At 44.0% G+C, this 16,595-nt stretch overlaps 1 protein-coding gene across 9 annotated transcripts in view; it reads right to left on the bottom strand.

The window, feature by feature from the left end:
* The window catches only part of PDE1C (phosphodiesterase 1C), a 517,256-nt gene that overhangs the window by 314,680 nt on the left and 185,981 nt on the right, over positions 1-16,595 (bottom strand). Inside the window, exons 1-2 of one of the 9 annotated variants that reach the window (XM_061165419.1) lie at positions 1,137-1,262; positions 429-531 (exon numbers count right to left, since the gene is read on the bottom strand). The exons of 6 other annotated variants lie outside the window; for them this stretch is intronic. In XM_061165419.1, coding sequence (XP_061021402.1) covers positions 429-529 — 101 coding nt within the window. In that variant the 5' untranslated portion in view covers positions 530-531; positions 1,137-1,262. Of the gene's footprint in view, positions 1-428; positions 795-1,136; positions 1,263-16,595 lie in introns of those variants that run through there. 2 more of the 9 variants (XM_061165422.1, XM_061165420.1) reach the window with 2 other exon arrangements.

Below are 16,595 nucleotides of genomic sequence, written 5' to 3'. Positions count from 1 at the left end.
GTTGGTAAGTTTTTGGACCACCTGCCAAGGTGTCTGCAAGCATTTTCCAGAGAATAACTCTTCCTTTGATTAAAAATCTGTGATCTGAGTCCCCAAACTTTTCTCCCCTGATCAATTTAAAAAAAAAAAAAACACTCCATGAAAATTGAGCTATATACTGTAAGCGAAATCTAAGGACATCTCCCCTTCCCCAAAGAAAGCATGACTTTGAAACAGCAAGGCATTCTACAGCACTCAGAAAAACACGTCTCATTGTTGAAAGCAAGGCAGCAGTGACTGTAATTAACTAGGAAGCGGTTGTGGAACTTCTCCCGCTGTATTTAAAGGGCGATGCAGGAGTGAGAGTGAGCAGTCGTGACCGGGGCTGTGTAGTCAAAATACTGATGAGAGAGGGGAATGAGGCAAGAGAAGTAAACAGGTTTACTTACAGCCCTCGGAGCCGAAGCCAGATTTTCTCGATCTGTTCGGGTTGCAGGTATTTCAGAGAGTTGCTCTCAAATTCTTCAATCTCCTTGGTGGGCGACTCCATAGCTGCAGGTTATCACTGGGAGTGAGGCCCGAGTGAGTTTGGGCTGTCCCCGCCCGCCTCCTGGCCCAGTCCAGCCCTCCAGCTCCAGCCCGGCGCCGCGCGTCTGCCTCACTTTCTGCGCGCGCTCCCCTTTCTGCGCCCCCCAAATCCTGGCTTAAAGCGGGCCCGGAGAGCCGGCGACCCTGGGCCCAGATGCCCCCCGGAGGCAGCTGCGGGAACCAGCCACGCTCCCGGGCTAGTGCCAAGGGTAGGAATTGTGCTTTTGCTCTAGGAGAAAGCACCTCGGACCTACTAGTATTCTTTTTTTTTTTTTTTGTCCTCAAACAAAGCCGCGGGAGCGAACCGTGTGGCTGCTGAAGGATTGTAGGGGAAAGGGAGGACCGAGAAGGGAGGAGAGGCGGCGAGGAGCGAGAAAGTGAGAAGGGGAAAGCGGGGAGAGGGATGAGCCCAGAAGGAGCCAGCGCGGGGCCGGTCGGTCTGACCCTGAGGACGCGCACCCTGGCTGCGCCAGCGCCCCCTGCCCTGGGGCGCCCCGGGGCTCCCCCTCCCGGGCCCTCTCTCCCTGCCTCGCTGCCTTCGCGCCCCTTCTCTGTTTTCTGTCACTTACCAGCAGCTCTGCTGACAAGCGAGAAAACTGACAACTGCGAAGAGCCGTCCGCGAGCGCGCAGGGGCCGGCGTCAGGTCTGGCACCCGCGGGCGCGGAGGGAGGGGCGCGCGGAGCACTGCCGTCTGCGGGGCACAAGCTCGCGGGGCCCCAGCCCCGCACCCGGAGACCCGCGCGCGCCAGGGCGGCCCGCCGCGGCGCAGGGCCCCCAGCCCCGCGTGCCGATGGCTCCCGAAGCCCGCACAAAATGAATAGCACGGCACCACACTCGGAAATCCCAGGGAACCGAGGTCTGTCTTCTCTCCGGCGGCTGGTGGGGCAAACAGCCAAGGTGAGGTTCCGCGGAGTTCGTGCTTGGAGATTTCATTCACAGCGCTCACTTCCACGCCCGCCAGAGAGCCGGTTCCATTTTGAAATATTAAAGCGATTGACAGAAACTAAAGTAACCACGCATCACACTTAGAAACTCTCGATACAGTCTTCCTGATGGAAGTCTTCATCTCTCTCTCCCCTCCCCGCCGCCAAAAAAAAAAAAAAAAAAGGTGTGAAAAAAGGAAAATATAAACAAAAGTAAGGCGGTAGGAGTTTCCACTGACAGACTCTCAAAGGGTCCCTGCAGGGCTGTGCTGGGCAGATGTTGACGGTGTAGAGGAGTTTCAGCTCCAGGAGGCGACAACTCAGTATCTGAGTCCCCTGAGGTCATTCACAATGTCAATAAAGTGAATTGCTCAAACAGAATGGGATCAGGTATACAGTAAGGGGAGGAGGGAAAGAAGTGAAAGTCGCTTAATCGTGTCCGACTCTTTTCGACCCTATGGACTATACAATCCATGGAATTCTCCAGGCCAGAATACTGGAGAGGGTATCCTCTCCCTTCTCCAGGGGATCGTCCCAACCCAGTGGTCGAACCCAGGTGTCCTGCATTGCAGAGGGATTCTTTACCAGCTGAGCCACAAGGGGAGGCGGGAGGTGGGATTCAAAAAGAGACCAAAGACAGAAAAAGAAAAACTTCTGACAATTTGATTTCAGCCCTGATGTCACAGACTGGTGGTCAAACTCCCTTTTAAATACAGCCATCACCACTTCCCAGGGGCCATGTCAAACTTGGGACTCAGGGCTCCTGAGATTCAAGACACAGCTTGCCCCCATAATGGTGTTTTCCTCCACTGGAAGTTAATGATTCTTCCAGTTACACTCCCAGTATTCTTTTTCTGTCCATCAGATATTTGCCTGCTTCTCAAAATTAAGATAAATGTAAAGGTGAAAACTAGCTTTTCTCCATTGCTCAAGTAAAATTCCATTCAAGTGGCCTTGATAAAGAAAATTTTAAGAGTGTTTAAATCCTAAATGCTCATCCATTGGGAAGTGGGCATTTATTTTTCAGAAATTAGAGTTAAAAGTGATGAGGATGGCATGGCTGACCCCATTCATTCCAGTGGAAAAGGTATCTGCTTCAAGGTGAGATGACAGAACTTTTTGACTGAAAAGGACTCACACACTCACCTACAACAATCTTAAGTCACCTCATTAAACTTGGTCCTTAAGGAGTTTCTGGAAGCACTTACAGTTCACTGAGTTGAAGGCAAAGGCAGGGTTAAGCAGTCAACATATTAAAGAAACCAATTTACTCACCCAATGTCACCAAGCTCAGAACAGTGACCTGGTGGAATCGGACATTAAGAGGTTATTATAATGACTTGTTTGGGGGATGCAAGACAGTGTATGATACCCAAATGGAGTTCCCATCAGACTGTATACCTTGGGCAACCTGCTATCATAATATGGAAGCACAATAATGATAATAATAGTGAGTACATATTGAAACTTTTTACAGTCCCAACCCTGTTCTAAGGGCTCTACACTCACATAATACCAACAACAATATTATAAAGAAAATGCTATTATTATCTCCATTTTATAGTAGAAAACCAAAGCACAAGGACGTTATCTAAACCTACCAGGAAGAGAACTGAACTGGAAAAGGCCAGAATTTGAGTTATGACTCATTACTTCATCCAATACAAAACTGTCCCCTTCACAGGATCCCATTTTCCACATCTTTAAAGAATTTATGCAGAAAGTTTTTTATGTCTGTTTCACCTTTATGATTCTATGAGGTCATCTGGAGAGAACTGGAGAGAAGAAGTGCTGAAAAGAAAGATGCGTATTGCTGAATACATACTTATAACTACATCATGGTTTCTCTAAGGACTGGCCTAGAATGAAAGGATAGAAAGGAATTTAAAAGGATGATCCTCAACTTCCTGCCCTCCACCATACCTATGGCTTTTTCTTTGTGTTACTGGGATGTTAATCAAGTCAGAGAAAAGTGAATTTTGGAAGAAAAAGGAAAGAAATCACCTTCACTTTTAAGTAAGCTAATCAGAGAAGGAGGACCAAAAATAGTCTTTATAGGTTTGTGAAGCATGATTTTGTTTCATTTTAGAAAAGCTTTAAAAAAGTAAACATGCTTTCTAACACCATACACAAAAATAAACTCAAAATGGATTAAAGATCTAAATGTAAGACCAGAAACTATAAAACTCCTAGAGGAGAACATAGGCAAAACACCCTCCAACATAAATCACAGCAAGATCCTCTATGACCCACCCCCCAGAATATTAGAAATAAAAGCAAAACTAAACAAATGGGACCTAATGAAACTTAAAAGCTTTTGCACTACAAAGGAAACTATAAGCAAGGTGAAAAGACAGCCCTCAGGATTGGGAGAAAATAATAGCAAATGAAGAAACAGACAAAGGATTAATCTCAAAAATATACAAGCAACTCTTGAAGCTCAATTCCAGAAAAATAAATGACCCAATCAAAAAATGGGCCAAAGAACTAAACAGACATTTCTCCAAAGAAGACATACAGATGGCTAACAAACACATGAAAAGATGCTCAACATCACTCATTGTTAGAGAAATGCAAATCAAAACCACAATGAGGTACCATTACACGCCAGTCAGGATGGCTGCCATCCAAAAGTCTACAAGCAATAAATGCTGGAGAGGGTGTGGAGAAAAGGGAACCCTCTTACACTGTTGGTGGGAATGCAAACTAATACAGCCGCTATGGAAAACAGTGTGGAGATTTCTTAAAAAACTGGAAATAGAACTGCCATATGACCCAGCAATCCCACTTCTGGGCATACACACTGAGGAAACCAGATATGAAAGAGACACGTGCACCCCAATATTCATCGCAGCACTGTTTATAATAGCCAGGACATGGAAGCAACCTAGATGCCCATCAGCAGATGAATGGATAAGGAAGCTGTGGTACATATACACCATGGAATATTACTCAGCCGTTAAAAAGAATTCATTTGAATCAGTCCTAATGAGATGGATGAAACTGGAGCCCCTTATACAGAGTGAAGTAAGCCAGAAAGATAAAGAACATTACAGCATACTAACACATATATATATGGAATTTAGAAAGATGGTAACGATAACCCTATATGCAAAACAGAAAAAGAGACACAGAAATACAGAACAGACTTTTGAACTCTGTGGGAGAAGGTGAGGGTGGGATGTTTTGAAAGAACAGCATGTATATTATCTATGGTGAAACAGATCACCAGCCCAGGTGGGATGCATGAGACAAGTGCTCGGGCCTGGTGCACTGGGAAGACCCAGAGGAATCGGGTGGAGAGGGAGGTGGGAGGGGGGATAGGGATGGGGATTACGTGTAAATCTATGGCTGATTCTTATCAATGTATGACAAAACCCACTTCAATGTTGTGAAGTAATTAGCCTCCAACTAATAAAAAAAACAAAAAAAAAAGTAAACATGTATGAGAAAGTTAACTTTTCTTTATTTTAGAGCCAGAGTAGTTTTTGGAGCTGGCGGAACCTTAAAGATAATCTAATTTAGACATCTTCAAATTCTTTAAGCAATAAAATATTTTATTTCAAATTAATATCTTATAAGGGATTTTAATACATACCTCAGATTTAAAAAGTAAAGAAAGAGCTGCTCTCATTGAATGGAGAAGTAGAGTCATTAGTTCTCAGGGTCAAAGCCCACCTCTGCCTTTTCCATATTCCATGTCTGAGTAACCAGTGCTCCCACTTCACAGATGAGAAAACTGAGGTCAAAGTACCATAAAACACCTCAGGATTCCTTGCTTCTCATTGAAGGTTCTTTCTAAACCACATCAGAAAGAGTTTGTCCTCTCTCTGCCAGCAAAATATTACTACTTTCGGATACACTATGTTATTATGTCACTCAGATTCTGTTGTCTCTTTATCTATCACAGACAGGGTATGCTTGCATGCTGTACCAACACAACATTAAAAGCTACAATTTCCACTGGCAACCTTGCTTTGGAGGTCAGTTTCCATGGCAACTTCCTATCCCAGCTTTTTGAGTAAGACCTTTTTAGGAAATCTTATATGGTAAAACATAATTAATTAAACATAGATGTGCCTATATACATAGATATACATAACATATATATACATACATATAATAGCCAAATTAATAATCCACCAAATCAACCTACCTAAGGAGGTAAAAGACTTGTACTCAATAAGACACTGATGAAAGAAACTAAATATGACACAAACAGATGGAAATATATACTGTGTTCTTGGTTTGGAAGAATCAGTATTATTAAAATGACTATACTACCCAAGGCAATCTACAGACTCAATTCCATCCCTATAAAAATATCAATGGTATTTTTCACAGAACTAAAACAAATAAACTTAAAATTTGTATGGAAACACAAAAGTCCCTGAATAGCCAAAACAGTCTTGATAAAGGGCAGAGCTGGAGGATCATGCTCCCTGACCTCACATGATCCAACAGTCATCAAAAGCCACGGTAATCAAAACAGTATGGCACTGACACAAAAACAGACACCGAGATCAATGACCAGGACAAAAAGCCCAGAAATAAACCCATGTGCCTATGGTCAACTAATACAGAGGAGGCAAGAAAATACAATGGAGAAAAGACAGTCTCTCCAATAAGTAGTGCTGAGAAAACTGGATGGTTACATGTAAAAGAATGAAATTAGAACATTCTCTAATACTATATACAAAAATAAACTCAAAATGAATTAAAGACCTAAATTTAAGACAGGATACTATAAAACTCCTAGAGGAAAACATAGGCAGAACACCCTTTGACATAAATCACAGAATTTTTTTTTTTGATCTGTCTCCTAAAATAAAGGAAACAAAACCAAAAATAAACAAATAGGACCTAAGCAAACTTGAAAGCTTTTGCACAGCAAAGGAAATCATCGGCAAAATGAAAATACAACCAACCTAATGGGAGAAAATACTTGCAAATGATATGACTGATAAGAGATTAATGTCCAACACATATAAACTTAAGATCAAAAAACAAGCAACTAGATTTAAAAATGGGCAGAAAGAAAAACTGATATGACACTTTTCCAAAGAGGAAAGGAAATGTCTAACAGAACATGAAAAGATGTTCAACATCTCTACTCATCAGGTAAACACAATTCAAAACCATGAGGTATCACCTCACACCTATCAAAATGGCTATCATCAAAAAGAATAAAAATAACAAACAGTGGGGAGGACGTGAAGAAAACAGAATCTTTGTGCACTGTTTGTGGGGATGTAAATTGATGCAGCCTCTGTGGAAAACAGTATGAAGATTTCTCAGGAAACTAAAAATAGAACTACCATCAGTTCAGTTCAGTTCAGTTCAGTTGCTCAGTCATGTCCGACTCTTTGTGACCCCATGAATCACAGCATGCCAGGCTTCCCTGTCTGTCACCAACTCCTGGAGTTTACTCAAACCCATGTCCATCGAGTTGGTGATGCCATCCAGCCATCTCATCCTCTGTTGTCCCCTTCTCCTCCTGCCACCAATCCCTCCCAGCATCAGGGTCTTTTCCAATGAGTCAGCTCTTCACATGAGGTGGCCAAAGTACTGAAGTTTCAACTTCAGCATCAGTCCTTCCAATGAACACACAGGACAGATCTCCTTTAGGATGGACTGGTTAGATCTCCTTGCAGTCCAAGGGACTCTCAAGAGTCTTCTCCAACATCACGGTTCAAAAGCATCAATTTTTCGGCAGTCACCTTTCTTCACAGTCCAGCTCTCACATCCATCCAGCAATTCCACGCATGGATATCCAAAAAAACCCAAAAACACTAGTTCAAAAGATGTGCACCCCAATGTTCATAACAGCATTGCTTACCATTATCAAGGTATGAAGCAAACTAAGTGTACATCAACAAGTGAATATCTAGAGAAGATGTGATATACATACACAATGGAATACTACTCAGCCATTAAAAGGAATGAAACTTTGTCATTTGCAGTGATATGGATGGACATGGAGGACACTATGCTAAGTGAAGTAAGTCACACAGAGAAAGGCAACACTGTGTGATATTTCTTATACGTGGAATCTAAAAAAAAAAAAAATACAACACACTAGTGAATAAAACAAAAAGGATGTATACTCACAAACTAATGGTTTGTTGCAAACCACCAGAACAAACTAGTGGTTACCAGTGTAGAGAGGTGGGACAATAGAGGGATGGGGCAGGGGGATGCAAACTACTGGGTGGAAGATAGGTTACAGGGATGTTTTGTACAACGTGGGGAATGTAGCCAATATTTTGTAACAACTGTAAGTGGAGTATAACCATTAAAACAAACTGTATAAAAATAAAAACAAAAAATAAGATCTTTGGTTCAGGAATTAAAACAGTTCCCCAAATAGACAAAGAATAACTTAACCTAAGTACCAAAAAACCTCTGCATCATCAGCATTAAGGATCATAAGATCAGAGAGAAAGTGAGATCCCTGTGCATGGCAGAGTTCAAGCAGAAGCTGCATGACCATCAGGCAAGGGAATAGGAATCAGGCTTTGCAAACATAAGAATGACCCCTCAGGTCCCTTTCACTGTGACAATGTCACAAGTCAGTAATAACCACCACTAACCACACCACTACCCTTACTGCTTATTGAGAACAACCATGTGCCAAGCTCCATGCTAAGCACATCACAGGTTGGCTCATTTTCACCCTCAATGAAACACTTCAGGAGAATTCATTATGCCCATTTAAGAGCTCCAATACTTTGGCCATCTGATGCAAAGAGCAGACTCTTTGGAAACAACCCCACTGCTGGGAAAGATAGAAGGCAGGAGGGGACGACGGAGGACAAGATGGTTGGATGGTATCACCGACTCAAAGGACATGAGTTTGGGTAAACTCTGGGAGTTGATGATGGACAGGGAGGCCTGTCGTGCTGCAGTCCATGGGGTTGCAAAGAGTCAGGCATGACTGAGCAACTGAACAACAACATTTACAGGTAAAGACAGACAGGCTCCCAAAAAGTCTGATCATTTTTGCAAAGATGCACTGCTATAGGGATAAAGCCAGGTTTTAAATCCAGGCCAGAGTGCAAAGTTCTTTTCCCTTAGTTATATCTCCTCCCTGAAGACACATAAAAAGACAAAAGATATATAACAGAGAAGGTGGAGCTGCAGGATCACAGTTGAGGGGTGGGGGGAATCAAGGAGATTATATAGTAGAGATAACATCTGAACTGGATCCTGAGGGTGGAAGGTGGATGGAGACAGGTCATTCTAGAAAGAGGGAACTGTATGGAAAGAGACACAGAAGCGTGAGAAAGGGTGGAGTGTCCAGCTATCCACAAACAATTGTATGTGGCTTGCCTATAAGTGCATGACTAAGAGGAGCAAAAGAAAGTGCTAGAGGTGTCAGCCAGACCTGTATGGTCATGGAAGAAGTCTGGGCTCTCTTCTGTGAATGACAGGGAGCCATGAATACTCATCTTCTAGCTTTGAGATTATGACCACTTGCTTTGACCTCCATGAAACAAGCAGTGCCCTTGATAGATTTTTCATGACTTGCCAATGGCATCATCTAGAGTCTGTTGATGGGGAAATTCTGGAGAAGCCTTTAGGACATCACAAGTAGCACCACTGGGCTCAGCAGCCCCTCCTTCCCGCCTACACAGATGTGAGCCACTGTCAGCACAGGCTCTTCTCTCCCACGGGCTTTTCTTTCTGGCAAGGGGCCTCTTTAGTGATGATCACACTGCTTTCCCCCTTGATTTCTTCTCTTTTTGGTTTCATAATATGGGGCAGACTCTATATCAGGAACCACCTCCGCCATGAAAAAAAAAGGGGGGGGCGGTGCAAAAAGAGAAAGTGGACTGATGAAGCCCAGAGGATCTAGTCTCAGCCCCACATGAAATGCGGCTCATCTATCCAGAGTGTGGCCCAGAGAGTCAGGGAGAGGAGACGGGAGGAGAGACAGGATAGAGTCCCAGGGGTCGTCTGATGTAACCTGCATGTGACCCAGTTTTTGTCCCTCTCTCTGGAAGGATCCTTCAGTTTCTCTGACAGGAGAAATTCGTGTAACCTTCCAGTGGAGGTGACACAGGAAAAGGAAAGTACCAGGAGTAGCTTTGAATCACATGGGACCTGGAACAAGGCCCTTGTTTTCTCTGGCCAGCGCTGGGCTGGGCTCAGTGACCTCTGCATCTTTCCCCAGCTCTCACATCCCTGACTCAAAACCTGCAGCCTGGTCTGAGCTAACTAAGTTTTTCATGGACCCAAAAAAGCTGTAGGAAAACCTGGAGTCTGGCTCCTGGCTAGATTTGACTATAATAAACATGGTGGCTAGGTTAGCCAATCGAGTCATCCACCTCCTACCTCTGAACAAAGTGGTCTGATGGTGACATGTAACCAATGCAGATCCAGCACTGGTCCTTTATGGGAGATTTGATGTGGCCTTTGGGAAAAAGAAAGTCTCCTTGTCTTTTCTCTGAGATAACAAGCCAAAAGGCTTGAGGTTATCTTGGCCCTGGAGTTATCTTTTTTTTACCATGTAGAGAGGGTATACCAGAAAAAAATGACACCAACATAGAGAAAAGCAGAGAGCAGAACTAAAAAAAAAAAAGAAAAAGAAAAGTTAAAGGATATTCTGAGCTCCTTGATCCTGCTATGCTTACCCATGAACTTTTAAGTTATATTAACAAAATAAATACCTTCTATCCCACCCCACGTTGTGTTTTGTTTTGTTTTTTTTTCACTTAAACTAGCATGAATAAGGTTTCTGTCACTGATGACTAAAAGAATTCTAGCAAATACAACTCCACTCTTAGAGGATTGCTGTAAGTTTTAAAAAAAAACCTGTATGACCAGTATCTTAAACTCTGAAGGCTCTCATGAGACACAGTCTCTCCCCTATCTCATATGTCCAACAGCACATGAAAGAAGGGAAGCTAGAAGGAGATTTTATTTTGATAAAATATCTGATATTATATATATAAATATATATATTTATTACAAATATATATAAAATATATAAAATCTCTGGTTTCCGATAAATAAATCAAAAATTGTTTCAATAACTTTCTGATAATGGCCTGTCAAAGCACTGCCATATTATACACGTTAGCCCCTCCAAACAACCCTAGAATGAGTGAAACACATATTATTGTTATCCCCAGTTTAGAAATGAAGTGGATGAGATCTGAGAGGTCGCTCAGCTGCCCTCCAGCTGGTCTACCCTCCAGCCAGTGGCCGGGAAATGAGACAGCACAAGGCTTTCCTGACTCCTGGCCCCAGTGGCCACCCTGCCTCTCAGAACACACTGCCAACCCAGCAGAATTAACTTGGCTGTACTAATGAAACTGAAAATTTTGTTCATGTAAAACTGCTGATGCTATAGTCAGCCAAATTCTGACCCAAATGCACATAAATTGGCTGGTTGTTCTCATATCACCATAAAGGAAATTTGAATATGAAAGCCTCAGCATTGAAAGGGACCTTAGCCATCCCTTTACCTAAGGTCTACTGAGAGAAAAGTGCAGCCCAGGCAGGTTCCATAACCGCACAAGGCCCAGAGCTGGATGTTGGTAAAGCCGGGAATAGGAGCCGTGTCCCCAGAACCTGGCCCAGGGCTCCTTTATCTCTGAACTTCTTCCCGGGTCTCAAAAACAGCTCCTGTGGCCACCCAAGGATTTGGCTCAAGGGTTGGTTCACAGATAAAAAAAAAGGGACGTCCGCTCAACCCATGGGTCATTGGCAAAGGCTTTCCAAAAGAAGAATTTAGAGGAAGAGAAACTCCAGGAAAGTGGAAACAGGTCACAACAAGGAACGGGGAGTGCTGGGGGTCAGGGGGACAGGAAAGGGACAATGGAAAAAGACTGGATCTGCAGACACAGGTGGGCCTGAACCACTACAGGAAAGCTCAGTTTTTCTAGGTTCTTGCCGATAAGGAATCATTAAAATCTGCTGAGCAGGTATGTAGCAGAAGCAAAGTAAAATTATGATCTAACAAGTATGATTTATAAAGAAAGATAAAAATAAATCTCAAAAATTGTTTTTGAACAGCCACCAGAGAAGATTTGAAGATTCTTGTCTCTGTACCAAGGAAGGTTGGTGGTGGTGGGCAGGGGTGGGGCAGCAGTGGCAATCTCACAAATAAATGCTGGAAACTTTTAAATTTCACTCACTCACTCATTCAACAAACATTTTCTTAGTGCTTACTCTTTGCCAGGCACTCTGTGATGGTAGATATGCAGAGGTCAATAAAATATCCAGTGCCTACACTGTGAAGCAGCCGTCTAATTAGGGTACCAGAGGCTGAACAGATTATAAAACAATAAATACGTCATTATAAATTGTGAAAAGTGCTAAAAAGAAAATAATCAGAAACTGTTTTCTCCAGTGTAGAAAAAAACGGGAGTGGGACCTATGTATAAGAATTTCAACCAGCTAGTGCTCTGTAACAAATCACCCTCTAAAATGTAGTGGCTCAAAACAACAGCAAACAAAGCTTTTATCTCTCATGATTCTGTGGGCTGACCGGGCAGTTCCTCTGCGGGTCTTGTTTAGGGGTCTCTCATGAGGCTACAGTTAGATGGCTATCAGGCTAGACTATCCAGTCCAATGTGGTTTTACTCACATGTCTGAGGCCTTGGCAAGGATCTCCATCTCTCTCTTTCTCTGTCTCTCCCTCTCCCCTCCCCCCTCCTCCTTCACACAGTCTCTCCATGTGGCTTGCTGAGACTTCTTTAGATGGCAACTACATTGCAAGAGCAAGTGTTCTAAGAGGCAGGAAGGAGAAGCTGCCAGTCATCTTAAAGGCCAGGCCCAGAACTGGCACAGCATCACCTCCGCTGCATTTGGCTGATTAAAGCAACCATGAGGCCCATCTCTGATTCAAGGGCAATAGAAATAAACTCCACCTTCCAAGGCAGAGGGGCGGGGTGGAAGTAACACAGATTTTACAGCCATCTTTAGTCCACCTAAGTGGTCAGGGATGGCCTCTGTGAACACGTGACATCTGAGCCAAGACCTGAAGGAGGAAAAGCAGTCACCCAGGTAATAAGCCTGAGAAAAGCATTTCTGATAAAGGGGGACAGCATAGGCATAGATTCTGAGGCAGAAAGAAGCATTTGATGGGTCAAGGAATTGGAAGAAGGCAACTTGTGACTGGAGGAGGGACCTGACAAAGGGAAGTCTAGCCTGGAATTGGGTGGTGGAAGCAGGTGGGTGGAGCCACAGCAATCTTGAGGGCAGATTTATGGGCCAGCTTTCCCTTGAAGAGAAATGGGAAATCATTAGGGATTATAAGAGATGTGTGTTTATGAAGGATCACTGGTTGCTATGTGAAGAATGGCTGGAAAGGAGCAATAATATCCTCTGGCTTAATCAAATATGCTAAATGATCTCAAAAAGTGACCTGAACTGAGGAGGGACCCCAGACACATGAGCTCCAGTATCCAAAATCCACAGTGATAAACCTGAACTAATTCGTCAGTGATGATGAATTCATTTCCTTATTGGTAGGGTTACTGCCTGAACAACAAAGAGTATGCATAGCCCATACCTACAAAAATAGCTAGCATTAGAATAGAGTAGATCTTCCCTGGTGGCTCAGATGGTAAGGAATCTGTCTGCAATTCAGAAGACCTGAGTTCAATCCCTGGTTTGGGAAGATCCTCTGGAGAAGGGCATGGCAACCCACTCCAGTAGTCCTGCCTGGAGAATCCCCATGGACAGAGGAGCCTGGCAGGCTACAGTCCATGGGATCACAAGAGTCGGATGCAACTGAGTGACCAACCACAGGGTTACTACAGGATTCACTAGACCACTCTCCTGGATGACAAAGATCATGAATGTCTTGCCCATCACTGTCCCTCAAGTGCATAACAAACCACTGATCAATGACAAAATGGGCTTCTCAGAGAAGGACTGTAAAATTTACTTCATTTATGGTCCAAGATGATTCCTGCCATATAAACTATATTCAAAGAGCAAATCTGAGACATGGAAACAAATGAACCTTCAACTACACCAGAAGCCACTGTGGGATTATCCAGGGAAAGGCAATAAAGCCCAGGTTACATTTTGGTGCATAAAATGTTAACTTCTGGTTATTTGGCAGCTTCACCTCCAGAGAAGTTAAATGTTACTTTCTGTGTGATTCAGCACACAAAGGGAATGAGAGATATTAACTACTCCTGACGGTATTTTTGAAATTGTCTTTGGGGACATTTAAGTGGTCCATTCAAGTCCCTGTGATTCTCAGAAGTGCAAGGGTTTTTAAGTTCCAGGAGAGTAAAAGAACAATGTCTCCATGAATGCCTTTCACCCACACATTTTTGACAGATTCATGCTCATAAAAAAGACCCTGAAGGCACCTTGATTTGGCCCATAATCTTTCACACGTACAGGCTGTCAGACCCATCACAGGTTGATATATGCTTACATTTCTACTTCCAATACAGAAAGACTCCTATAAGCAAGGAGTGGGACTTGATTTATGGAGAAGAACGGAAACTTATGGACACAACTGAAAAGTCATTAGCATGCAAAGCAAATTAGGAAAAAACTCTAAAAGCACTGGGTGTCTCTCTTACCACCATGGAAGCAGGTGGACCCTCCAGTGAGGGTTATGAGACTTCCCCACAGCCTGGCCAATGTAAATGAAGAAACGAACATTACTGTCTTCAGTGGGATTTAGGAAGCACTTGAGAATTTTAACTAAGGCGCTGAAAGGGAAGAGTGCTAAGTCCTTAAAAATACCTCCAATCAAGTCAATTAAGATCTTGTTAGATGCCACTCTGCTTTCACTATGGGTAAACCAAACAGAGCCTTCCGAATCAATTAGTCTCTAAATAAGAAAGATTTCATTTACTACTTCCCTTTCCCAACCCAAGCACAAAAGCATTCGTGAAAACCAGTCTCCATCTCACCCATCCATACAGCCCAGCATAAGTGCCTTCTGCATTCGGTACAGAAGTCCATCTCATCTGTCATGGAAGTCGGAATTTTAATCATCATAATTTTAGTGTTCACAATAGTTTTCCATATGTACTCCAATTCTATAGTATATGATTCAATCCACCAGAAACCAACCGTTTCTGCCAGCTCAATGCTAAGCAATCCCTAAACATGTTCCGATTGCCTGAGACTGGGACCACTTCCTATTAATTCATTGCAGGATTTTTCTGTGCCTGTGTTCCAGAGCCAGCTAATCAGAGAGGAAATTTTAACGCATGACCTTTTCAAAAACCTCTCCACCTCCCACAGCAAAGCCAAACTTGGTTAAGGATTTATTGATAGAGGGCTGGTCATTTACTACTGGTGACCTCCATAGCTTTATTTGGTAACTGTGGCTTTTAGAAACGTTCTCACCAGAATGAAACTGTGTTTATGTCACAATATTGGCAAGAGAGGCGTGATTATAGATTTTGATTAGAATTTCAGTGACAGCCTACCTCCCACTGTCACTATCTAGCCCTGGAAGTCTCGACTAATAAATGCATCATTATAAACCATTTAAAACACAAAAGAAAGGGGGGAAGGGGAGGAAGGAACAAAAACCACTCCTGAGAACGCTTGAATATGCCAAGGCAAAAGAACTTGGGAAAATGCTGTGACTGAATTTTTTTTTTTTTTAAACCAATTAAGCAGGTGCTTACATTTGCGAGCTTATCTGAGTTTGCTCTGCGCAAGTACACGTGAACACATTATTCTGGGCGCCTGGCAGCAGCCGGGCCCACGTCATTTCGTGCCGCGGGCCGAGGCCATCCCGCCTGGCGCTGGCAAACACTCCGCCACGCGTTTCTTGTTCGTTGGGTCGCCAAGGCGGCCGGAGCCCCGGCACGAGGCCCGGTTTGTCTCAGCTGCCGAGCACCCCCGCCCCGAATGAATCTACATCCCGTCAGACACCGCCGCAACGGATAGCGCCCCCGAGGCTCCGTGACGTCGCCGGGTGTTTGCAAAGCAGAGGAAAATCCCTCTTCGCACCGCGGGCTCTGACCTCACTCTCCCGCGGAGGAGAGCGTGATGCCCTGCCTTTAATCACCCGTGAAGCGGGGCAGGGAGAAGCCCGCGGAGGAGAGGCTGCGCGGAAATCACCCCACCGGGACTACCAGATGTGACACGCTTTTCACCTTTGGAGGGAAGTAACATTTTGCAGCAGGATTCTACCCTGGCCTGCCTCCAAGGGACACAACAGAGAGAAAATACCCTTCCTGTTCTCGGCAGACAAGGAGCGTGCAATGCCGCTGGAAGCAAAGGGCCAACATCAATAATGCATGGGGATCCACGGCTGACATTTTTCAGCTATCTGGGTAATTGAGCAGTTGTCAAAATACAGCTCTGAAAGGCCACGTGTGCACAGAGCCGTCACTGTTCCTGAAAGGGCAGGTTTAATCCTGGATGGTGTCCAGAGGACATAGCCAATCCTCCTTTCCCCATAGACACAAATACTGCTACCAATAGACAACCATAACATAGTGTACAGTTAATACCAGTAATAATAATAATGACTATTCTCTGTCATAGGTATGTATGTATGCACTTCCCTGTTTGCAAGCATGATATCCCATGATACCTTCACACTGACACGTGCCCAAGGCCACACTGTAAGGGGCAGAACTGGATTTGAACTGAAGCCTGTCATTGACCTGCCCCACTATGGGGTCTCTCAGACATGCCAATGTTTTGTCAAGTTGGGAGGTTAGCTCTCTGTGCCTGAACAATTAACAGCCCTCTGTCCCAAAGCCTTCAGATGATGGTACTGGGACTCTGCGATTACTGACCACTTCAACCGTGTTTAATTAAGCAGCTGTCCAAATAAGAATGAGGAGAGTACAGAAGAGCCCGCTGCCCAAGGCCACACTTGCAGAGAGTGGTCGTGTGGGACTAGAAAGGAGCCCCCATGGAGGACACTGGAAGGCACATCTCAGGTCCACAATGCGGTGTTAGTAACTGCAGTCACCATGCTGTGCACTAGATCTCCAGAGCTTATGCATCCTGCAGAGCTGAAACTCTGTACCCTCTGACCAGCATCTCCCCATTTTCCCTGTCCCCCCACCCCTGGCAAGCACTATGCTACTCTCTGCTTTTATGAGTTGGACTGCTCAGAGTAAACCTCTTTTTATTTTTGACAACTTTTT

This window comes from Dama dama, chromosome 18, assembly GCF_033118175.1.
Source record: "Dama dama isolate Ldn47 chromosome 18, ASM3311817v1, whole genome shotgun sequence".
Taxonomy (NCBI): Eukaryota; Metazoa; Chordata; class Mammalia; order Artiodactyla; family Cervidae; genus Dama; species Dama dama.
The sequence above is the reverse complement of the archived record's forward strand: the minus strand, read 5'-3'. Positions and strand labels throughout refer to the sequence as shown.